The sequence below is a fragment of the Astatotilapia calliptera genome, chromosome 6, assembly GCF_964374335.1.
Source record: "Astatotilapia calliptera chromosome 6, fAstCal68.1, whole genome shotgun sequence".
NCBI lineage: Eukaryota > Metazoa > Chordata > Actinopteri > Cichliformes > Cichlidae > Astatotilapia > Astatotilapia calliptera.
This window is the reverse complement of record NC_137427.1, coordinates 38241025-38267046: the sequence shown is the minus strand read 5'-3', so window position 1 is coordinate 38267046 and position 26022 is coordinate 38241025. Positions and strand designations below refer to the sequence as shown.

The 26022-nt window shown below is 40.8% G+C and overlaps 1 protein-coding gene across 1 annotated transcript in view; it reads right to left on the bottom strand.

Annotated features, from left to right (window-relative positions):
- Positions 1-405: 405 nt before the first annotated feature.
- Positions 406-26022, bottom strand: part of slit1b (slit homolog 1b (Drosophila)) — a 79514-nt gene continuing 53897 nt past the window's right edge. The window contains exons 13-38 of the mRNA XM_026171939.2: positions 25163-25306; positions 24907-25070; positions 24579-24602; positions 24310-24454; positions 23189-23263; positions 22712-22855; positions 21963-22106; positions 21707-21873; positions 21379-21517; positions 20265-20333; positions 19339-19410; positions 16506-16577; positions 16190-16261; positions 11975-12138; positions 9032-9156; positions 8634-8728; positions 8235-8374; positions 7922-8015; positions 7585-7722; positions 7171-7399; positions 6887-7017; positions 3517-3671; positions 3199-3410; positions 2493-2617; positions 2133-2341; positions 406-1082 (exon numbers count right to left, since the gene is read on the bottom strand). Coding sequence (XP_026027724.2) covers positions 820-1082; positions 2133-2341; positions 2493-2617; positions 3199-3410; positions 3517-3671; positions 6887-7017; positions 7171-7399; positions 7585-7722; positions 7922-8015; positions 8235-8374; positions 8634-8728; positions 9032-9156; positions 11975-12138; positions 16190-16261; positions 16506-16577; positions 19339-19410; positions 20265-20333; positions 21379-21517; positions 21707-21873; positions 21963-22106; positions 22712-22855; positions 23189-23263; positions 24310-24454; positions 24579-24602; positions 24907-25070; positions 25163-25306 — 3511 coding nt within the window. The 3' untranslated portion in view covers positions 406-819. The remainder of the gene's footprint in view (positions 1083-2132; positions 2342-2492; positions 2618-3198; positions 3411-3516; positions 3672-6886; positions 7018-7170; positions 7400-7584; positions 7723-7921; positions 8016-8234; positions 8375-8633; positions 8729-9031; positions 9157-11974; positions 12139-16189; positions 16262-16505; positions 16578-19338; positions 19411-20264; positions 20334-21378; positions 21518-21706; positions 21874-21962; positions 22107-22711; positions 22856-23188; positions 23264-24309; positions 24455-24578; positions 24603-24906; positions 25071-25162; positions 25307-26022) is intronic.

Below are 26022 nucleotides of genomic sequence, written 5' to 3'. Positions count from 1 at the left end.
GCTATAAAGTGTCTAGTGATCCTGTCAATCAATTGTTATAGGTGATATTATTCAGATGATTGACGTTTGATAGTTTTGTAAATTTAGATGCCAGACTGAAGTGGAAATTTGCACAGCTCTTACATATAAATTAAATAACTGCACTTGACCATAAAAAGGTCAAATTTGTGCTTATTTTCCTAAATTGAGACTACTTTGAAAGGAAACAGATTGATATGACAGAAGACTGAGCTTTAGTGAAGAAATAACTGAGCATTTTTCTGAGTTTATGCTTGATGGCAGGTTGAGAATTTCAGTAGTAGATCATCGTAAAAAGTTCTGTAACAACGTGATATTGTAAGATAATTAAATCTGGTTTGGTAGATGTTTTGCATTGCTGAAAAAATGGAGTAATTCTCTCATCAATTTTGAATGTCAAAGCTTCTTTATTGTAAATGGGTCCTGAAATAATTAGCGCCTTTACTTCCTCCAACAAATCACTGTTTGCTGTTGCGATTTTTGGGGTAACCAAGAGAAGGCATACAGAGGCTTCTCACCACACAAGTATGACTAATGAGCTGGAGTTTGGTAGTTAGAGAAGGTTCTCCTACAGCAGGTGAAGAAAAGGAAGTTGATGATGATGAGGTCGACTCGTTGATTTCATGTCTCGAAAGGGAAGAAGTGTCTTATGTTACAAAACTGCATCTGAGCACAAAACACCAAAAAATGTCTGTTTTTCAGTGAAACAAATCCTACAGTGTGTGTACCTGTTTAGCTTGGTGTGTGTCTGCTGTGATTGAAACTATGTGTCTGGATGTGTGCGTGTGTGCACCACTGGTACTACACACACTCCTTGCAGCCACATTCCACAGGCTTCTCCACGTCCTGCGTAAACGAGGTGCCGTCGTCGCATTCGAAGGTGAGCCGCCGGCGTCGCACCCTCAGAGGAGCGCAGCAGGAGGCGGCGCTGATGTCCGGCTTCGCTGTCGTTTGGCAGCGACCTTGACATTCAACCCAGGAAAAAGGTTTTGACGTCTGGCAGAGGATGGTGCCACGCTGCAGCCGGTGGTAATCCCTGACTGGCTCGCCTCGACATGGGGACTCTGTGGGAGGTAGCACAGGCAGATGGATAAAAGAGGGTCCAACTGTGTTTCCATAAGGTAAAGATGAAAAATATTTGACCTTTTGCGTGATCAAACTTTTAAATTTGAACTTTTTCTTAAAGTGTGAGACACAAATAAAAAAATGAAAAATGCAAAAAACTGAAGAGTGGCCAAACTAACTATTAACAGAAATCATTTTTTTAGTGTTTCATAGTGTTTAACTCATCTGTCTTTGATTAAAAGAAACTACCGTCTTTCTACTGCACAGAAACTACCATCTGAGACCATAAACACAGTTTATGGTAGTTTGACGTGTGAGCGATTACACTATGTTATTCATTTAGTAAATTATGATTCACAGAATGAGTCAAGAGAAACAGTGGTAGAGAAATAGGTTATGCTTTGAACTGGGTCCACCCTGTAAAGGACAAGTTGCTACCTGTAAGCGTGCAGCATCCCTCAGTTTTTTCTCACCCAGCTCTCTTGTCAGGTCCAGTTTCTAATGACCACAGTCTCTGGGGTTCTTTCTTAAAATAAGCTCTATAACAAATTTGTTCTATAAATATCTTGCAGATTTCTGCGATGTTTAATTTTGAAGCTGTGAAATTTTATTTGTGAATCAGTATAATTGTCTTTAATTCTCATTTGAATCCTTTATTACGGTAAGACTTTCTAATTTGTGTTGTGACATCTGAAATCTTTTTAACTATTTATTTGTAACAGTGCAGCTGAGCAGACAGGCGAGCAAAGCGAGAGAGCCGGGGAAACAACATGCAGGAAAAACCTGGGATACTTCAGCATATGGTTGCATGCTCAGCCCGGTGAGCTATACTGGCCTTTTTATTTTGGAAGCACTTTGAGACTATGGCTGTCACATGAAATATATATAATGATAAGTAAAAACTTAACTTTTAAAATATCAAGTAGAGTATAATTTAATACCCATGAAATCATGATACATGTTTTAAAGGCTGGCATTATTTTCTTAAATACATAAACCTCTCAGCACCCTGTAACAATTTCAAATACCGACTGCTCATCCCGACTCACCTATATCACAGCTCTCTCCAGTGTACCCCTGCTCACAGATGCACCTTTCTCCATCCTCTGTCGTCTGACACTGGCCATGCAGACACTTCAGACCCCGGCATGAGCCCGTGGGCTCCTTCTGGAGGTTACACAGTGCACCGTAATATCCCTCCTCGCAGTCACAGCGGTATGTTTCTGCATCCAGCACCACGCACACACCCTTCACACACCTGGAATTAAAAGAAGCAGATGAGGAAAAGAATCAGTATTAAAAAAGGATTTTATAAATGTTACAAAAACCACTTTGAGTAATGAGTGAAGACATTTGGAAGCACACGTCCTGTACTAAGCACGTAACATGCCACGATAAGTGCTGCTCACTTGCTGCCTTCACAGGGGTTGGCACCAGCTGCTAGAGTGACAACATCCACTCTAGTAAGACCTCCTGTTACTGGCTGGTCACAGTGTTGTCCTGTCCAACCTTGCTGGCAGTGGCACTGAGGGCCCTGTGAGAGAGAAGACATCTGTGCTTTACTCGTTTTCTACGAAACTGCAGTTCTTTAATACACTATGTTGAGTTCGATACAATTTTATTCATACAGAATCACATCAGAACCACAGTTGCCTCAAGGCCTTTTATATTGTAAGGTAGAGACCCTACAATAACAGAGAAAACTCCAATGATTAAACAACCTCCTACAAACAAGGACTTGGCAACCGTGGGAAGGAAAAACTCCCTTCACAGTTCAGGGAGGGGCAGCCATCTGCAGCAACTCGTTGGGGATAATGGGAGGAAGACAGGACAAATAAAAAACTGTGTGTATAACCTAATTTATATTAGCTCAGTAATAGCTTGATTACACCCAGAAGCACTGAGCTAGCATTCATTCATTCAGGAAAACAGGAAATTTAAAAGTGATCTGGAAACTAGAGCTAAATTAAATCATAATCACACTGTGACACTTTGACAACATTCTTTGTAAATTACATGTTTGTCTCCTAATTTATGTAAAAAATATGCTTTAATTTAACATCTATGCCATTATTACGTTTGCAAGAGGTTTCACTGCTGACAGTGTGTTGCTACCTGTGGACCGTTGGGTTGGCAGATGCCGTGCAGGCAGTAGAGTTTGCGACAGGCTTTGCAGCCCGGCACCACCCCCAGCTTCATGTGGCTGCGAGTGAAGTCCTGCAGCTCGTGGTTGATATAAAGGTTCCTGATGCAGCCGTGGAAGCTTGACATGTTGAGGGTCTGAGAGGAGAGACCCAGAGAGGCTGGCATCACTTCCTCAGGCATACCTGGACAGACAGAAAATCAATTGGTTATGTCAGAATATTCCACAAAACTGTGGAGCATGAATACAAAGGTTCATGTCTGAACTGAGGTGTGAAGCCCTGGTCCTACCTCCCACATACAGACGGGCCTCCCCTGTTGCTGGACGACTTCCTCCCTGACTGTCCAGTGTTGTTGGCTCTCCTCCATCCACTGACAGGTTCACCATCCGATTAAAGGTCACCAGCTCTAGCGTGTGGAAATGCCCATCGTTGACAGTCTCTGTGCTATTATGGAGGAGGCAACAACATTGCATTATGTTTTAGGCACTATGTAAAAATGTAACTGAGCGGAAGGACAGTGGAGCAGCTACGTCTTTTTGTCAGTGACTGTTTCCACTTTGATTTTTGCTGGTATTATTCAAATGAATAACAACTTGTCTTTCTTTCTCTTTTAGATACTAATGATCAGTCTAACCTTTAATCCAGGAAGCTGGTGAACTAATGTACAGTGCCCTAAACTAAACATTTGCCTCGTGGAAGTGGGGCCTGTCCCTGCATTCGCTGGATGAGTAACTTCAAGACTTTTCCATTTGGATGTTCAAAAAGAGGAAAAGAGTTGTGTAATAATTTGTGCATATTAACCAAATCCAAAATCGGCCTGGTGACTGTTAAGAGCTTTAAACTCAAAGATGATTACTAGAGCAACTAAAAAAATATCAACAACAACTCTGGCCTCAGCCTATTCCCTGAACATTGATGATGACTAACATGCCAGTCAGTTTATAATGGCCATGAAAGGTTGCTATCATGCAGGCAGAGAAGAGGCCTGTCTTATCTGTAAAGGCAGATCGTTCCACAGTTTTGGAGCTGCTACAGCAAAAGTTTCCACTCAGTCCTGGGTACATTCAGGAATAGCCGATCAGCTGACCTGAGAGAGCGGTTGGGTGTATAAATCTGTAGCAGCTCAGAAAGATAAGATGGGGCTAGGCCATGGAGGGCTTTAAAAGCAAATAAAAGAAATTTCAAATGAATCCTTAAAGAAATGGGCAGCCAGTGAAGTGAAGCTAAAATAGGGGAGATGTGCGCAAACTTTCCAGTGCCAGTTAAAAGACGCGCTGCAGCATTTTGCACCCTCTGTAGATGAGTAATGTATGAAGCACTGATCCCTATATAAAGTGCATTACAGTAATCCAGCCGAGTGCTAACAAAGGCGTGGATTAATAAGGTAAACTTAACTCAAACCAGAACACGAATAGAAAACAAAATACAATGACCCAGTGTTAGACACTAACACTATCCCTATATCATTTTCTTTGTCTCTAATTTTAGTCACTTGTTACATTTTTTTCCAGTTTTCTCATCGCTCTTCTCTTCTCAAGTCTTTATCTGTTCGTTTCTTTTTTTACATCTTGGTCCCAAAGCCCTCTCGTCTGCAGCTGCACATCACACAGATTTGCCCAAAGCACGTGTGTGCGGGAGGCTGCCAGCTGGCCGTGCCTCCTCCTTCTTAACACTGAACCATGCAAACATTTAAGCACTTGATACCTGATCAAGTGGACTCTCAACTATAAAGTGTCCTCTGGCTGAATCTGTGATTAAATCAGAAAACCCACAGCGCTGATGTCATGTGTCCACATTCCCAAATAAAGCAGGACTGTCTCTGAGCAACGACACAGACCTAACGGGCGCTGAGCATGGTTGCTGAGCTACAGTGAGCTGAGAGGATGATGAGGGCCTGACAGGAGTCCAGTGGATTATTCAGCTCAACAAACTCTCAGCTTTTGAACTTCTGATGATCAGAATACAGTAATCAACATGCAGCAGTTTGCGTGAATCAGAGGGTTGAGTGTAATGTTAAACATGTTGAGCCGGTCAAATTCAGGTGCCAATCATGACCCTCACACGGTACAACTTCAGTGCTTAGTCTAAATGTAGTGCACATTTACTTCCTGTCTTTAGGAGAAATGAAGCATTTGATTGTTTATTTTACTGCATTAAAACAACTGAAACCCACATTTTTTTACCTTTAAATTTAACAAATGTCTGGTTCCATTTTTCCTGCTAACATATGAGATTAGTAAACTAGTGAATAAAGTTTAAGCATTCTTACTGGGAATGCAATATGAAATATGAACGATTCCTTCTTACCAAGAGGGAGTCATTCATATTTTTCAGAACTATACCATGGTTATTCTTAGATGTGCTTGATTGAATGCTTGGTTTTTAGTAAAGTGTTATGTCCTTAGTTCACAGCATGAACCCAAGCTTGCACATTCCCAGAAAATCAGCCTGATAATGTCTTCTTTGTCAAAATCCACTGTAGAAACAGGATATTTATTTCAGATTTGCACTGCCTCATTGTTGGTCTCTCTGTGTCACCAGATTTAATAAAACGCAGCTTTTGGCCTGGTGGATCAACTGGATGTCTTCAAGGAAACATTATTTGTAGTATAAAATTCTCTCTTTATAATTCATTTGAAAGTGTTTCTGTGGTTCAGCTACAAATGAGAGACTGTAATACAAAAGGGGGATTTAGATAAAATAGATGGATGTTTTAGAACACTGAATCAAACTGTTCAACACAGTGTGGAGAATTCATAGTCATGATATGAAAAACCTTTAAGTAATGCGTTGCCAAGTTAACTAGCGTGCACCAGCCTGTGCAGTCACCTGATATCACTTTGTACCTCAAGATGTGGCAGTAAGTCACTTAGTCCAATTTGAGAGGAAGTAGCTGTGCTTAGTAAACTTCTTTTCTATAGACAGTCTATGATTCTGACCACTTCTCACTCATGCTGAAGGAGTCAGTGAATTAAACTGCGACAACAAACAAAAGACCAGCTGAAGCTTTTGGCAGGATGGAGATGAAAGCCTGCCAGCAAAGCACCTCTTTTCCCCATGCCCACCCCCTAGCCAGCTGCGTCAGGCAACACCAAGGCCTGCAGGCACGGTCTGTCCAACAAGCTGAAATCAAGTAGCATCGAGAAGATCATTATTCAGGTTGTTCATTGGGTGATTTATATGCTGTAGCAAAGTTCAGCATTGGTAAATGCAAACACTGGTTACTCTATTGTCCGTGCACCCATAGAAATGACAGGCAGCCAAGTTAAAAAAACAAAAATGGCATTGCTTAAGATCCAGAACTGCTACTGAGCACTAAATGAGGGATGCTGCACATTGCAGCTTTAGAGTACTGTGAAACTGTCTTTCAGTTTGCCAGTTATACAGACATTTAATCTAATTTCAAGTTATACCCCTGATTACTACGGATATACTACAATATACTACTGATTTTGTTTCTGGAAATATTTTTGCGATTGTGTTGTGTGAGGAAATTGTGTGTGAGATTAACCTCTGACACTGTGCTTAGAACATATTACCCTGCTTTTCTAAATGTTTCCCTAATATGTCTATTTAAGCATATTCATGAGAATCAGAAGGACCACCCATCAGCCATGGGTGACGGGTGGTCCTTCTGACCACTGTGTGTGTGTGTTTACCTGTAGATAGCAGTGGCAGGTTGGTTCCCTGGGTCATATGTGACCCTGACATGACCCTGATGGAGCTCCACAGCGATTGGCTCATTGTCCCCGTTATAGAGCAAGATACCATTTTCCTCTGCTGTTGACACCTAACGCACAGACACGCACAAAAACACACCAATAAAGGTCTGTGTGTGTGTGTGCCTGAACTTGCTGCTGCTGAAATTGATTTCTGACACTCTTCCGTGTCTGTCACCTAACACGTGCTCTCGCTAGGTGTGGACTTGTGAGCATGTTCTCACCTGTAGCGTGATGTTCGTTTGAGGCCAGTTTTTGACATCTTGAAGCTGAACATAAGAATCCCTGTCAACAAAGTTGACGCTGACCAGCTTCTCACAGTTCTGACCCTCAAAGCCTGGCAGGCACTGACACACTGCAGTTCCCAGCTTTTCCTCACAGAGGGCACCGTTCTGACACTGAGCAAGCTGGCAAGGCAGCGGGGCAGGAAGGGCCACCTCACAAAACTCACCACTGAGGAGGAAAAAGAGGTCATAATAAAGGATATCAGACATGACATACAAAGAAATACAATGATCCCACTTCCTACCATGATAATCAAACCAGCACTATGGTCTTATGATGATAAAGAAACTCACAGTACCCAGTTTCTTAGATTTGTATCTGCACAGTTCATAGTTTTTTAAGGTTGCCAGCACCTGTATCCCTGCGGACAAACACAACTGTAGCCATCCAGATGGTCAACACACTGGGCTCCATTCTGACATCGATGATCCACACACTCATTATAATCAATACCGCAGTCTGGCCCCACCCACCCTGGGATGCATACACACCTGGAACACAAACACACACAAATATGCATAAATACTAATTAACAAATGGTGTAGGATTTGGGGAAGTAAATAGAAACATTAGAAAAAATTAACTCTGTATATGTTTATCTGCATGTGTCTGTAATTTCTCTCTCATCTGGGATCCCAAACTTAGCCAAGTCTGAAGTAATTGTGTGTGTGCGTGTGTGCGCATTTTCACCTGGGGCCGTTTGGAGTGCTGACGCAGGTGGATTGATGCTGACAGGGGTTTCTACCAGGAGAGCAAACACCTTCCTCTTCTTCACACAGCAGACCTAAAACAGGTGTTACAGGAATCTGTCTGTGAAGGTTCTCAGTCATCCAGGTCATCGTAGTCAAAGGAGCTTGCAAAGAAAAGCTTCTGGACTTCTTTGCAAGCTCCTTTGACTGTTACAGGAATCCTCAATATGTTACTGTGATGGATCAGCTATGCAGCATTTTTCTAAGTGAACAGTTTGTAAAATGTAATAAATATTCAGATGCTGCTTTTGTACCCGTGTAGTTTGGAGGGCACAAGCAGGTGTAGTTGCCAACTCCGTCGACACAGGTGGCGCCACTCTCACAACCATGGTCCTCACAATCGTCCACGTTCACCTCGCAAAAAGTGCCATGGAAACCAAAAGCACATGCACAGCTTAAAAAAGAACAAAAGAAGAAACTTGACTATGAAGACGAAACATTTAGACAAATTCAAATATTTCCATGTGCTAAATGCATTAACGCGCTAATATCAAACGTTTATTAGCATGGTATATATTTTAGCATACTAATGTTTGAATCTTAGCAGGTGGGCTTGATTCTGCAACATGATGCCACATCCATCCACTAGACCAAATCTGTTGGTGGGGTTGGTAAAGAGGTTTTTTCTGCTACTTTCACCAAATTTTTGTTACCTGAATCCTCTAGTCTGCTCATCACTCAGGCAGGTTCCTCCATTGGTGCAGGGATTGCTGACGCAGGCGTCAACTGGAGTCTCGCAGTGTTTGCCCTACACACCACATGCATGCAAACTGAATTGACAGCATATTTTTGATGAGCATAGACAAACAGATCAGGCCAAGCTGAGTAACCGGATGGGATTATCAGAGACAGATGTGATCTCAAAACAATCACAGACTACACACGAACACATAAAATATTGGATCAGTGGCTTTAAACATCAGATCTAGCTCTGTAAATATATTACTGTGGGACTGCCAGAGCTCATATTTTGATGATAAAGCTTAAGAAAACAATACAAACTCAAACTCAAACTGCAACAAGCAACACACACACACACATAGTTGCATACCGTGAAGCCAGACTTGCAGACACAGGTGTACTGTTGTGTGTGGTGGACTTTGCAGATGCCCTGGTTCTGGCAGGGGGAAGACACACACGGACTACATTTGGCCTGAACAGATGACTCCACCAGACCTGATTTTACACAAACATACACAGCTGTAAAATCTATACAAGTCATTTTAACACACATGTGAGGCACACATGACAAATACACAAATGTATCAATCACAGGCAAGACGCAATGACCAATCCTAAATTTAGAAACAAAACATTTATGTTTTATTTTTCTTTAATTTCCAGATATAATTATTTCTGGTGCACAGTCCAGTGCACAGTAAATGGATACATTTATTTATAATGAATTATTTTGCTGTTAGATGAATCAATCAGAATGAAACACATGTATTTCTTTTTAAAGAAAAACATCTATTATGTTGTGTCTGTTTTTTGTTTTTTTATTTAAACTGCTCTGCTTTGGCAAAAGCCTGAGGAACATTTGTATTCTGGTGTGTTGGTTGACATGACTCTGGTTTGAGCACACAGGCCAGAGTATCTGCATCTGATTTATAGCAAGTTTTACACATATGTGAGATACAGGGTTGGGTTGGACTGACTACGTGATCATTCTGCAACGCGGCAAAACTTGAGGTGCAGAACAGGTTTGTGTTATGTGAACCCTGTTGGGATTATAAGGCTGTGACACAGTGACTAATTGGGTTCAAAATAGATCCACTAACAGCTGTGACAGACGCATTAATAACCACTGTTTATTAATGTAATACAAAAAAAAAGCCTGTCTACTTTATTATTTTGGATACTCCTACTGTTGTGTGCCAGCATGACAAGTGACAAATTATTAAACGGTTGCTTGTTTGCACTCTTTACAGAAGTGACATTTCCTACTATGTGCAAGACTCGTAAGAAGTGAAATGAAAAATTGTTCCTGTGCAATAACAAGAGAAGCTCCACCCTGTTTGCAAAAGGCTTCACAGAAGGTGTGAGAAATAATTAATTAGAGTGAACCGCCACAATAAATTTTACAGTGCAATAGTATTTTAGAAATACATCATTTAAAGTGTTAATGCACACAAAGTCTGATAGGAAGCCACTGAAGGAAAATTCACACTATGTTCACACCAGAAAGAGAGTGCGATTAAACCTCTGGGCTTGATGATGTTGGGGCCTCTTTTCTTTTCGCCGGTGCCATGTTTAAATTAAACTTTAACTCCGTGCACTCTTGTTTACAGCAGTTGCTGTTCCTCTTAGTAACTTTGTTGCCTTTTATTTCACAACTTTAAGTCAGTAGTTTTGCTTTGTTTTTTGTTTTTTTGATAAGCAGAAAAAGGCTAGAGAAAAACATAGGAGAAATCTGAATCCCTAACCTCTATCCACTGCTTTACAAGTCATTCAAAAGTCAAATGTTGATTAACAAATAAAGCCATCTGAGTGATATTACCAGCTGATGATGATTAAATGCACCTTCTTAACAACTTCTTGTTTTAATATTTGTATTAGTATGCTTCTGCTCTAAAAGATAAACAACAAACAGTGAAGGCAAGACAAATGCAAACAAATTAGATACTCCAAGAAAGGAGATTAAATTAAAAACAAAGAGTATAAAATTGCAAAGAGAGATAGGCAAAACCTCTAGAAACAGATTAAATAGACATTAAAAGGGCAACAAAGGCATAGAAGGGATTTAAAAATGACGAATGCTGTCAAATTTCAGTGAGACGATTATTTCACCAGGGGCGACTTCAAGATTTTTTGATGTGAACAGGTTAGGGATGCCCCATGGGAAATCACAAATACACTAAGCAATGAGAATTGGCTTAACATTTTTTCAGACTCTTGTGTATTCCCCTTTGTCCTAATACTGATGGTATTATAGCTGAATAAAGGCGGGAAGATGGTTTTACATTTACTTATATAAAAGTAACAACACCACAGTGTAAATGGTGGTCACACCAGATACTGACCGGTTCTGGGTCCCCAGACCCCCAATAGCGCAAAAAACTGCACATTCCAGGGTGGCCTTTTGTTGTGGGCAGTCTGAGGTACACCTGTGCACTACTCATGATGTCAGATCAGCATCCTGATGTGGCACACCTGTGAGGTGGGATGGATTATCTCAATATAGCAGATGTGCCCACTACCACACATTTGGACTGATTTGTGACCACTGTTTGGGAGGGATGGTTATATTGTGTATCTGGAATGAATTTTAGGTCTTTACGTCCATCCCATGGGGAATGGGAGCAAAAACAAAAGTGTTGCGTTTATATTTTTGTTCAGTGTATATACGGATACAAAACATTTCTTTTTTACTACATTTAGTAAAAATGATAATTATTCTTTTTTTTCTTAAATCTACAATAATTAAAACTGTAATTGTGATTTTACTAATTTAATTTAACTCTAATTTAATTTTGAATTATTATTGCTCATTGTGGAATATTTGGTGTTTGTGAAGGCTGTGAGTCTAAAACAAACAGCTTGCCAGCGAAATTTAGCACATTTTTATTAAAGCAATTTTCTGCATACTTTAACTTCACAGTCAAAGACACGATCCACTATAGTGTCTTTAGCTGTTAGTGTGTGGGAGTAACAGCAGTCAACACCCTCTGAAGGTCAAACAGAAAAGAAAACCTTTCATTAAATATCATCTATTACGAAGCAACAGTATGTGGGCGTTGATCATTATACAAATTCAATTGCAAAAATCATATATGATGGAAATAGCCAATTAACTGTTTCTTTACAATTCACCCTACAGACAACAAATTATATTAGTGTTTCATGTGAACAGTTTTAGATTGAATGCTGAGCCAGTTTGGTGAAAGAGCAATTTTATAAACCAAGTAAAATATTTTATTCAGCTACAAAGTCTTATGAGATGCATAAAACTAAAGCTGCTGTAAGGTGCGCATGTTTTTCACTGCCAGCTTACCTACACACTGGAACTTGTCGGCAGGCGTGGTGAGCAGCAGCTTGCCCTCCATGCCGCGGGGGCCAGCACAGCGGGCGATACCAGGCTCCTTATAGCCGCTCTTCACCCACTCTGACAGCCACAGCAGACGGCAGTCGCAGTACAGCGGGTTGGCTCCAATTGCTCTGAAGAAATAAGCAGATGAAGAGTCCGCTCACTGATGGAGATAGTGAGACAGAAAACAGGTTTTGGAGGAAGGATGGGAGAACAGAAGCGAGTACACTGAAGGCACGAAAAGAGAAAATGAGGCAAGAGAGAAACTACAAAAGTTGGATTGAGTGGTAAGGTTTGAAGAGAAAAAAGGAGAGTGATGTTAGAACGATGAGGTTTTAGAGTTACACGCCTTTTCTAACAGTTGGAACGCTATACTAATGCTGGATTTAACCAGTTAACCACTGCATTGCATCACCTCTTCTGTTGACCTCTGTTAAAGTGCTTGGTAGGTGAGGAGTCCAGTTCCTACATGAAAGTGAAACGTTATCCTCACTCTTGCTGGGAGTTTAGCTGCTCCACAGTTTGGGTTTTTTGTTGTTTTCTAATGCTCTGAATGTCAAAATGGGTGACAGATCTTGAGTGCAGGCACTGATACTTTATTTTAAAAAGTATTTATTTATTTATTTACATGTTTTTAATGGAGCAATGTTGCTGGAATGCATACAGAATACACCTTGGCACCTCCCTGACATCATGTCCACATGTGATAACCAAGGTGATCCAGGACTATAACCTTCGATTACAGCTTGTATTATTCCTAACTGCACATTTATCATTTAGCATTAATGATACCTTTGCAAAAACAGAAAAGAAAAAACACAATAGACGACACTTCCTGTGGCAGCTGACAGAGTTCAATCTGCCAAAGACACTGATGTTACACTTCTACACCTCCATCCTCACCTCCTCCATCACCATCTGTTACTCTGAAGCCACTGCCAAGGACAAAGGCAGACTGCAATCTGCCATTTCTCCAGGACCTGTGCACCCTCAGGATCCTGAGGCATGCAGATGGATTTGTGGCAAACCCATGGGAGGAGTATATTAACATTTTTACCCAGACTCTTCTCCCTACTTAAAGCATATTTTCTTAATACTTAATATTGTGGACATTTACACACTCCACAGCTGGAACAATTTGATCTGCCTGAATGTATTTGACAGTGCTTTCACATTCTAGTTGTTTCCGCTCATATTTACATTTATCCATCGTAGCTTGTTGTAACAGTCTCTCCCCATGTTAGGCTGCCCATGTGTGTGTAAACTAATACAGACTGATTCACATTCTGCAGACTTGTGTCTGTTTTTAATGCAGGGCTACCCAAGGGCCTGAAGATCACGACCACTCAAAATTGGTTTCCGCCTTGTCTCTAGTGTGGGGGGGATTTCTCTGGATTTTCCGAATCTTTTAATGATATTATGATCTGTAGGGAATGAAATCTCTAAATTCTTTGTAGTTTCACAGTGAGAATCGCTGCTGAACTATTGACCCAGGCACTCTTTACTGGTGAAGACTTTTTCAAATGCAGGTAACTCTACTTGTCTGGGATGCTCTTATACTCCTGCTCCTTGCTGATCTGTTACTAACCAGCTGTGTCATGTTTCACCAGGTGTTTTTTTTGTCAGCATTACACAACTGTTTCACTTGTTTGAGAACTAACAATAAACATTTTAAGGTTTTAAAAAATGATGTCATATGTTTGAAATCCTTTTAATAATTCACTCTCACTTCAACACTATGGACTCCATATTGTACATATGTGCCATTTCTTTGCACAATATTCAAACTGCTGACCTCTGTATATTTTGCATAGATGTATACACACACACACACACACACACACACACACACGTGCATGTACATCCTTATAATTGTACATATATTTATTCTTATAATTCTCACATTCCTGCTCTTACATCTGGCTTGTTTCTTATGTTTCTTGTATTTTTGCACACCACTGTTGCTTGTGACACTTGCATACAAGGATCTCACTCACATGTGCTGTACCAGTGATGTGACGTGACAATAAAAGTGATGTGATTTGATTTAATAAAACCATACTGAACCCTGCTTTTGTATAGATTTAAATTTTAGAAATAAGGCTAAAGCCATTTCATAGCTCACAGTAAGATCTGGAGTAATTTTGCTTTTAGACATTCCAGAAAGGAAATGAACCTGGCGTGATAACTTCCTGTGATAATGACAGCTTACTTGGGATAGAAATCTGAGAACTAGATTTTTGTCTGTTGACTGTGTGTATGCATGTGAAGAAAAGAAAACAGCCATTGTTATTTCATGTGACTGCAAGCGCTCTCAATGAATAACTTTAGAAAAAGTAGGATTATGAAGTGGGGAATGAAAGTATCAGGAGAATATAGCAGAAGAGAAGACGTAGAAAGAGGGGATTAAAATGAGTGAAAACAGGGACGAATGCGCTGATATCAGAGAGGAAGGAGGGTTGACCTTTAACAAAATGCGCTGCAATATTTTTCAAAGCCACAGGGTGGAGCTCTCAGACCTCAGTGCTCACACAGAGACAGTGTCACACATACTGACATGCTTGTGAAATTCTAAAAATGTATTCATATATGAGTGGTCCACTTGATAAAATAATTGGAGACAAATGTGGGATCAAATACTACTCAATGCAAAAATGTCCCCACAATGACACAGAATACGGTCAGAGCATTTCAAGTCATGTGAGAGAAAAGTCAATTCTTATCAGTCGATTAACCTCCTAAGCTCTGGGCTTTTTTGTTTTTTAAATTTTCATCAGGAAAATAAACAAAGACTTCAGGTTTAGCAGCAGCTTTGCAATTGTAAAGCCACAGTGAGCCTGAAATCTCTTGGACTCTATGGCTCAGAAACACTTAAAGAACAATGAAGACAATGTGTTACTAGCCCACAGTGAGATTTAAACACCCTTACAGCAGTGAACTGTAACACTCATGTAGTTGAAAATGTAAGAGAAAATCTGCAATTCAACCAAATTCAATGAAATGGAAATGAAAAATAAAATCTGCTTCCATTTTGGTTTTGGTTTTTGAAATAGGAAGCCTCTTCACTCAGAATGTCACACGCATATTAACGTGTGACTTGTGCTTGAATACTAGATAAAGCCTGGACCCATTATGGGGATCTTTAGGGTGACGGGGGTTCTTCATGTTGTTTGTTAAGACTGCATTGTTCTAGTACCACATCATCACCACCACCTTATCCATGACAGAAAATGAGAAAAATCAGAATTGGTGCAATTCAAAATTTTCTGTAGACCTTACTGGGGGGTTTTTAAATGCAAAATGTTAGCTATTATGTTTCAGGTAGCGCACTGCTGCAAATTCACAAAGGATTCAAATGCAGGCTCTACCTCAAGAAATTAAGAAATCATCACAGAGCAAAGCTAAAGTCGGTTTCTGCAGCGGAATAAGTGACGAGAGATCACTTTACAGCCCAATTTGTTCTCTTTACATACTGGGAGTCAGCAAGGTCCTATTGCAGAGATGATGCCATGCTTCAGAAGTCAAAATGCCCCCCACACACACACACCTCATTTTACATCCTTTTTGCTCACATTTAATCATCCTTCTCTTTCCTTCCTTCTCCTTCTTTATCTTTATCTTGCCCTTCTCGAGCCATCTCCATTTTGCCTCTCTTCCCTCTATCCACTATCTCTGCAGATCATCACGTGTAATACTTGCATGAAGATGATTATGCTGTATATGCTCTCTTTCTCTCTCTCTCTCTCTCTCTCTCACACACACACACACACACACACACACACACACACACACACACACACACACACACACACACACACAGGCCTCAGATCAATAGAGCTATGGGAAGCAATGGATCTCTTCAGCTAATTAAATCCAGCAGCAAACCACTTCACTTGAAACCACTCATTCTCTGGGAACTGGACTTTATCTGAGTGGAACCATAAAAGCAGGGAAATGAACATGCATCTCTCTCTCTCTCTCTCACACACACACACACGCACGCACACACGGACACACACACACACACACACGCACACATGGACACACATACACATACACACAGACCTCATTCTGTCAGTAAGGACAGACCCCACTCTCCTACTGTTGCAGCCAGTTGGTGCTGTCATTGTGTATGTACTGTAAGCCTGTGTGTGATGTGTGACTGCATTTATAAAGACTTACAGGTGAGACAAGGAGACCACATCACTGAAGATACCCTCCTGCAGCTCAGAGATGTCGTTGCCATGGAGAGAGCTGGAAGACAGATACACTTACGGGTCAGAAAAGGTTATAAATAGTTAAACTGAAAACTCAGTGACCACAGTGACTCTGACAGCAACTCTCATTCACCTCAACAACAGAGGGACATTTAAAGTCCTAAAACAGATGATGGCTTATTATAAAGCGAAGAAGTTACAGTGATGTGGTTTGGCATGTCGCACGTATGATACTGTGTGTGTATGTGCGTGAGCACGTGTGTGTGTGTGTGTGTGCTCACAGCAGTCTAAGCGAGCGCAAGCCACCCAGTGCCAGAGGAGGGATACAGCGCAGTTCATTGTAACTGAGGATCCTGGAAGAGAAGAAAAGATCAAATTAAATGCAGCAGAACCAAAGATGGTGTGTGTTTTACTCCACAATGCAACCCACACAGCAGCAGTTGGTAAAGTCTGACTGCTCTTGCAGTGGAAGAGGCTCCAGCCCCCTGTGACCTTGAACTGGATAAGCAGTTAAGAAATTGCATGAATGCATGGATATAAATTGCTGCAGCACTGGAAGTTGAACGAGAGTGAAATTGAAGATTCACAGACAGGTCAGACAGACCTACATTCCTATCCTCACCTATGGCCATGATCTGTGGGTAATGGACTAAGAAAGAATAAAATTGCAGACACAAGTGGGAGAAATTAGCTTCCTCCACAGGGTGTCTAAAGCCACTGCTCCTGCAAATCAACATGTTTAAGTAGTTTAAGTAGTTCTGGCGTGTGACTAGGATGCTGGGGCTCCTCAGTAGCCTGTCGGTAAAGCCCTGGGGCAGGCCAAGGACGTGGTAAAGAGATCTTGTCTCTCTGCTAGTTTGTGAACGTAGTGGTTTCATTCTGAAAGAGCTGAGGGCAGTGGTAGAGGAGGCCTGGGCATCTCTGCTTAGACTGCTGCCCTGTGACCCAAATAAGTAGTAGAAAATGGATGGATGAATGGATGGACAGTGACAGTTTGGCTGAAGATTTGGAGTCTGAACCCTCTAGCCTCAACTAGAGACGAAGAGTGGAAAACAGAGGTCTGGGAAGATTGCTTGTTTTGAACTCCTTTTAACTTTTCAAACTTTTCACATCCACCCAATGTTGACTCCTGTGAGTCTACTTGAGGTGCTTTATGAGATGTAACACATTTCTATCTACCTTTATTCTGTTTGGGACCTTTAAACAGACTTTAAGGCCTAAAATCGGTTTGCTTTCAAAAAAACCCCAAAACAAAAATCATTTCATTGAACTTCTGGCCACATCCTTGAAACATGGTGTGGAAATTCAGTGACTACATCTTTTTTCGATGGCCTCCAAGACTCTTTCTCTGGCCACAATTTTCTCTTAGGTTAAGATTTCCACTTTGTACACAAGCAGAGTAAAAATGTGCTGACAACTGCCATGTCTGGTTTTTACAACCCAATGACCTTTCCTCAGGGGTGAAATAAATATTTTTAGCACCATTAGTTGGTCGACTTTAGGTTTTTCATGATTTGGGAAGAAATGAACATTTGAAAACAAGCATTTTCATTTTAACACAAGAAGCACTACAAACAATATCATTACATTTCATGTGTTGCAAACCAGAAGAACGTTTTGTTTTTAGAGTTCACAATATTACTCTTGTTTTGCTTTGTGTGAAGCAAAGGCTCCAGTGTTGTGGCAGCCTGGGGCATTCTAGCTTTTAAAAATCTGTCTCTCCAAACGCACCACATTTTAAAGGGGTTACATCTTAAAAAAAAATAAAATAAAAGCAACATGGTAATCTCACAAACCCACTTTTCTTTCACAATTGAGCACAGAAATCCTATCAAAGGTTTAAAACGAGAAAATGTACCATTTTAAGAAAAATATCAGCTCATTTAGAATTTGATGTCCACAAAAACATTTCAGAAAAGATGGTGGCAACATAAGGTTGGAAACACAAGTGGTACTAAAAAGAGAAACAGATGGATTTTCCAACTAACTGGATTAACTGGTAACATGACTGGATATCAAAGTATTTCAAATTATCAGAAATTTCTGTTTCTGACAATTTCACAATAATGTTCTTCAATGTAAATTTGCAAAGACTTTGAATATCACATCGCCTTCAGTACATAATAATTTCAAAAGATTTGGAAAATCTGGAGAAATCTTTGTGTGCATGTGACAAGGCTGAAAAATGAATTAATTGGATGCTTGGGACACTACACTAGAAACAGGCTTAATTCTGTCATCACTGCTGGGCTTGGTCAGTGAACACAGTTTTCTTTGCATGAAGGATAAAGGTCTATAATGTCAAGGAGAAGATGTGATGTGGTAGAGATGTGGTATGATCCACAATCACCACTTTGTTCTCTGGACCAAAGATCATTTAAAATGAACTAAGGAAAAAAACTGTTTCGTGGTCAGAAAAATCTAAATTTTGAATTCTTCTAAAATAAATTTGGGTGCTGTGACTAAAAAGAAGAACTATGTCTTGTCATCAGCAAACAGTTACAGGTCTGCGTCTCTGACAGTATACAGGCGCATTAGTACCTATGGAACTGGCTGCTTGGACATGAGGAAAGGCACCATCAATACAGAAAGATACTTTGCCTCAGTTTTTTGAGTTTGTTTTTTATTCCAGTGAACTATCAGCATTAAAGTTGGATTCTGGGTTTAAATTCAGACTCCTGAGTGCATTTGGGTCCACTTCCTGCTTCCCCGACAGCTGACCTTTGACAACCATGGCTTCATAGTAGAAATGCCTGAGTGCTGAACTGGCAGTCCACATGTTTAACAAAGGGAAAAGACATTTGGAGCATCATGAAACCCAATATGACAGTGATCACAGCTACAAAAATGGCAACTTTCCCAGAAGTCCAGCAGCTGCTCTCCTCAGTTTCCACATGTTTACAGACAGACCGGACGCTGCACAGTAATAAACAGATTTATTGCTGCCATCAAATTTACAATAAGCTAATATTTTTCTCAAAGTGATTCATTTTTTCAGCATTTTGTTTTGTAACAGAAGTGATTTAGTGAACTGACATCTTTCTGATGCCCATTGTGTGTGTGCTGATTTGTCTTGTAACACTTGACCAAGAACAGTTGTGTGTATGAACTCACAGTGTGGTGAGCTGGCTCATGTTGGAGAAGGAATCATCAGACAGGGAGTTGATTTTATTGTTGCTCAGATCACTGGAAAGGCAAAGGTCAGTTTCAGTCAGTATACACACAGAGTACTGCAGAGGTCCCACTGCACAACACATACAGGCGCAAACACACTAGCACACGTACTGTAACATAGTAACACACAAAACTAAAATGCTGCTCATTATTAAAGTGAACCGATCACATCATCCTCAGCTGTGTGCGTGTTTTACTGAATTCACTACACAGTCTACAGCGCCCCCTGCTGGATGACTATACAAATAGAAGATGCTGAGCACAGTTTGCAGCTTTTTTGTAACAACTGTACAAGTGTTCAAACATACAAAATGTGCAACCTTATTCTCAAATTTCCTTTGAAGGTTTTGATATTACTGTAACATGTTCTTCATAAAACTGTAAAAACTATTTAATTCATATTTGGTTCTGCTCTGCAACCAGTGTTACTTTTGCTTCTTCTTTTTGGCTTCTGATTTCAGCTGCATTTCTAGCAGTGTGTGACTGTCAGGATCATTTAGTTACCATGGTCTAAAATGTGCCTCAGTCTGTGTGTTGAGAATCTTTGACTGTCCTTTGTTTTTAAAAATGAGGTACGAGTCTTCGGCTGTTCACTGGTCACTATCTAAACCTCAGTGCTTCGCCTAGAATGTAATGTTCCACAGCAAAGAAGAAAATAGCAAGAGTTTGTGCGTCAGCATGACTGTATATTACTGCATTAACCTCTTCACTGTAGTAGATGTTTTCATTGGTGGAAGAGAAGGAAAGTGCTTTCACTACCAACATGAGAGGCTGTAAGCATGTGTGATAGCAGATGTAGCTGTAGGTAAACTGAGTGTGAGGAGGCACGTGAGGATGAATGAAGGATTCAATCAAGTGTTTCTTACACAAGCTGCAGGTATTTAAAAGCAGGTAACTCTTTGGGAACGCTGGTGAACTGATTACCATCCAGATACCTGAGGGGACAAAACACAAAGATCTGTTGTGCATTTCTACAGAACAATAATAATGCACAGAGATTATCAAACAAATTCTAAGATAAGGTTCTAAGTTAAGGATGTCAAACTCACAGGCACACTTCGATCTTCAGTGAGCCAGACCAAAGAAGCTCGCTTAACTATGCATTAACGACCCTTTGTAAAAAACAGACATTTCTATTCTAGACTGAGAAAACAGGATGTTTTCTAATGGTTTATTTATTGATTACTTAAATAATTTGATGTAGTATGTATTGGCATGTGTGAGGTTTTTATCAGTAGGAACAGCTGTAAAACAGGTTTTGAAAATTCCAAAGTTTACGTCCTCCTTCACAGTTTCCAATGTCATCCAGTGGACTGGAGTCTTTGCCGGGCCACTTCTGGCCTCTGAGCCTTGTGTTTGACAACCTTCTTTTGGTTGGTAGATGTAAACAGTAAAAGGGAATAAGGTCAAATAAAGTCAAGGCTAAATAAAACTTTTGTTTAGGAGCCCTCACATACTTCAACATCTGCAAAAAAGCCTGTTTGGTAAATAACATCCATGCAAATACGTGAATAATTCTGACATAATTACAAAGTCACAAGGTTCCTGATTTTTTTCTGGCTCAATGAATTTAGTTAATTTCAGGGAGACACTTAATAATAAGAAAACCACAATTGCTATAAAAAGCCTGGTTACTACAAAAAAAACAGTGATACCACAGATAATTCACATAAATGTTTTGTATATGCTTGTTTTACACTATAAATCTGTGACTCTATTAAGTAGAATCAATTACGTCTCCAATTTATCTGCACTGAAAAAATGAAGCTCATTTCCTTTGTTTAAACTTGAACGAGCCAGTTTAGGGCCAACACAGAAGCTGGCAAGACTGCATTATTTACTATGGCTGTTTTTAATTATTCTATATTTTATTTAATATAGAATTGCGATGCATGCCAATTTTAGTGAGTTTTGCAGTTTAAATGTTCAAAGCAAATTAAGAAATAACATTTTTTGTCTTGGCCGTGCAGTCAGACTCACAGTTCAGTGACGTTGCGGGGCAGTCCTCTAGGCAGAGCCTGCAGATGTTTGTTGCTGCAGCGCACAACTGTGTCCATACAGGTGCACTGGCTGGGACACTGAGGCCCCGGACCACAGCTGCTGTCCTCGAGCACAGCGCCTGAACAGACGGGGGGGGGGGGGGGGGGGGGGGGGGGGGGGCAAATTTCACTTAACAAACAACAACCTTTCAATGGCAGTGCTTCTCAGAAAAAAATTGCAAGGCGTGATAACTTTGCTGTCATGCATTTTTAGGCGATGCTTGTTACATTTATTAGATTTCTGCTTATAGATAAAATGCCAATCATACCATCCTCACAACGGAAATCAGGCACAGCTACATCCTGCAGTGGGATTTCTCGAAGAAAAGCGGGCCCCTGACAGCGAGGATTCCCTGTCACGATTCGCCGACTTCTAAGCCACGCCCCAAACCAGGACAGACGGCAGTCACATTTAAAAGGATTGGCCAGAAGGTTTCTGATGGGCAAGCCGACATGGTAGGTAGGTAAGATAAATGGAAACAAACAGAGAGTGTGTCTGCACGTATTTGTGGGTGTGTCACTAACAGTGTGGACAGGTTGGGCAGTGTGTCGAAGGCTCCAGGGAGGATGGTGCTCAGCTGGTTATCATACAGTGAGAGCAGCCTGACGTTGGTCAGCCCGGTGAAGCTCCCGTTATGGATACAGCTAATCTTATTATTCCTGAGCATCCTACACAGCGAGAGAGACATTTTAGGACAGACATGTTTTATGCAAAGTTCCCTCAAATATGATATTTCATATTCATAAGATAAATAAAATGAGCTTTGGCTTTCATCCTTTAGTTTTATCTTCAGCAAAGTAAATGCAGCTCCTTTGGGTTAAGATCAACTCAGCCGCTTCTTCTTGCTTTTCATGTTTCTGTTCTTAACTTTTTCCCCCTTCAGTGCACCAAGCTGTTGATTTGGCCACTCATAAATTTCTTCTGTCCCTCCGATGTTTCTGGCTTGTTTTTAAAGCCTGAAGATGGCCCATTTCACTGCGACTGAAATCACTGTTGCGCTCAGATTGTGAGTTCACAGCAACAGTGATTGCCAGACTTTGAATTTCATGCTCAATTCACGGAGAAATAACAAAAGCTAAAGACTACACCTGTCTGTGAAACAGTCTTTTCTTTAATTGTCCAGCTATGTTTGAGTCCCTGAAAATAGGACTGCACAGTAGAGTTGTTGTTATTCTCAAAGGTGATGCAACTTTCTGAACTGTTGAACCCCTAAAAATAAAGCTGAGAGCTTAGTATACACAGTGACCTAATTCTATGTATGTATCAAACTCACAGCATGCGCATGCCCTCCATGCCTTTGAACATGCTCCCTCTCACAGATTCCAGGTGGTTGGCTGTCAGGTGAAGCTCCACCACCGAGGAAGCACCCTCAAATGCGCCGTCCTCAATCTCTGAAATCTTGTTGTTGCTCAGGTTACTGAAGTGAGAAGGATAGCACACAACATAACAGCTGCTTCCTGACAGCTCTTTGCCAGAAACCCAACTGAGCATGATCATTCAGCCTTAAGTTTCACACAACTTTTAGTACCTTTACTACTTTGAAAATGTGTCCAGTGCTTTCACTCTACATGAAGCTGTGCATTTTCTCTAATAATATCCAGTCATGCAAAGTCACTACATACAGTTTTCTCTGAACCCCTTTTCCCACTAAGGTCTTGGAAAATGCCAGAAGATAAGATCTCTTGAAAGTTTCTTTTGAAGATGGAGCAGCCATTCGTCACAGTATTTGTCATTTTTCATGGTGACCTACATTTTCTTAAGCTGTGACAGGCCCTTGAAGGCTCCTGTGGCCTCCAGCACGGAGAGGTCATTGTTGTTGAGACGCCTGTGACAATCATAGAGAGAGATCACAGAGAAGAGGATGGAGGAAAACAACATCACAAGGGGAAGAGTGACTTTGGTATGTGTGCATGTTTCGTGCTGAGTGCTCATCCGTGCAGCAGGAATCCACATACACATGTCAACACGGATATCCAAGTCATATTTTGGCACAGTGTGTGTGTTTTTATGTTCAGTACAGGGAATGAGCATGTATTTGAATTTGTGTGGGTGTGACTTATGAGGGTAAATAGAGAACAATGAATCCTAAATGATCCCAAACTTAAATGCATGCACTTTAAATATAAGCTTATTCCAGATAAATTATGTGACAGCTGACTAATACAGCGGAAAGACAAATTTCATCATCATCATCATCATCATCATCATCAACGTAATGCTCAAAGGGACGGTTGACCCCAAAATCAAAAACCACATGTTTTTCTCCTTGGGAACAAAGTGCTATTTGTCCATCTGGAGTGTTTGAGTTTCCCAGTTATAAAGATTGTCTGTAGTGATATCCACGTCTTTTAAATAGAATGTGACTAGATGACCTTATGGTACAAAAGAAGACATTTGAAAAAAACATCAGCAGCAATATTCATTCATTCAAAAATCATGACCTGGCTGATTAAAAAACATTTTAAAAAAATCATTAAACCATGTTGTATAAAAGCAGGTTCACATAGCAAGTATTTTATTTAAAAAATAACCACGCCCACCAACTATTACTGTATAGGCTTGTTACTGTGGAGATGGAAGCATTCGCCTGTCAGTGGCAGTAGGCTGGTGCACTAACAGGCACTCCCGTCCACACCGTTAATGACAGGGTGTGAACTATAAGGTGAATTAGCTGTGTGCTTCTTTTGGTTGGTGGATGTAAAGAGTAAAAGGGAATAAGGTCAAAAATAAGGTCAAAGGTAAATAATACTTTTGTTTCTAAAAGCCCTCTTGCACTGGAACATTTGCAGCAAAGTCTGTTTGGCATATACAATCCAGGACTGCATGGAATATTATTAACGTGGGTTGTGTGTTTGTGGGCATGGATCTCACAGCTCTTCAGTGGAGGACGGCAGGTGCTCCGGGAACTTAGTGAGGCGGAGGTTGGAGCAGTCGACCACATTGGCTTCACAGCGACATTTAGCGGGACACACTGGCTTACTGTTACACTCGTAGTTTAGACGTCTGTCTTCAGTGCCTGGACCCAAATGTGGAGAGGATAGACAGACAAGTTCTTACTGATACATAGAGGCAATCAGAGACTGATGTATCTAACTACACACATACACAGAATATATATGAATATACAAACACAAAATCACCTGGGATGTGGTACTGCTCCTTGGCTGTCATGAAAAGTAAGCAAACAAAACTGTGTGAACGCTTCAACGGAGCAATAGCCACACACACACATACACACACATACACACGTCACATAATTGACTTGGCTGTAGGTGGCAGCAGGACACTTACAGCAGAAAGGAGGACTGAAACAATGCAAAGCTACGCTTAGCTTTCCAGGCCTGGCAGTCTTAAACTATCAGATGCAGCAAGTATATCCAGACTTTTCACTCCTCATCTCAGTTCCATCTTTGTCATCCAGTCACACACCCACACACGCACGCACACACACAGAGGGCACTGACTGACCAGAGCATCTGAACTTGTTGCTCTTGATCTGTGCGATGCGTTTGTTGGCAAGGCGGCGAGGACTGGCACAGCGTGCACCGCTGGTCTCTATGGGGTTTGAACGCAGGAAGTCGGCCAGCCACTTCACATTACAGTCACACACAAAGGGATTCTGGGCCAAGTGTCTGGTGAGAAATTACAAAAGGGAACAACATCAGTCAGATCAGACTGAATAGAGTGTAACAGAACTTGAAATAGCACGCATGTATTTTCTCACAGTGTCTGGATGCTGCGCAGCGAGCTGAAGGTGCCTTTGGCCAAACTCTGGATCTTGTTGTCGTATAGCGACAGAAGAGCCAGGTTCTCCAGATCTTTGAACACGTTGGCTCGGATGCAGTGGATTTTATTTGCATTCAGCAACCTTAAGCAATACAGTAGACACACTTAATTATCATAACAAAATACTCTGAATAAATCATCTAACATGCAGTTCTGTGCAAGTCTTGAGCCACCCTTTTTCTATGTTTTGCCTGATAGTGAGCCTTTTTTCTTTTTACTATTAGGACATGATTTTCACAAACTCTTCATTTGCTGGAGATAGTTTTTCAGGCCAACCACTTCTTCTTTTGTCCTCCACTTGTTCAGTTTCTTCAAGGTTTCAAACAACAAGCTGCACATTATGTTAATATCTGCCAAGTTAACACCTAATAGCTATCTAGGAATCACCTTGTTAGGCCTGCAAAAGATGCCTGTAACAGGCTGCTTGTGGTTGGCTGAGGCTCAGGAGATAGAGCAGGTCGACTAAAAATTGAAAAGTTGCTGCTCCAGTTTGCTTGCCAAAGTATCCTTGGGCAAGATAGACAACCCCCAGGTGTTCCTGATTAGCTCGATGGAGTGTGAATGTTAGATAGCACTTAGAGCTAGAAAAGAAAGTGATTGTTGAATGTGTGTGAACAGGTGATGGAGTTGTATAAGGTGTTTTGAGTGCCTGGGTACAAAAGCCCTATAAATAAATCCATCAATTTACACTTTAGTAACAAAGTGTCTAAAGATACAATTTTAAAACAGGTTACTTTCTAAGTTGTGGTATGTGTAGATGCAACACTGGTTCATCCCTGGAATTAGGTACCTGTTTAT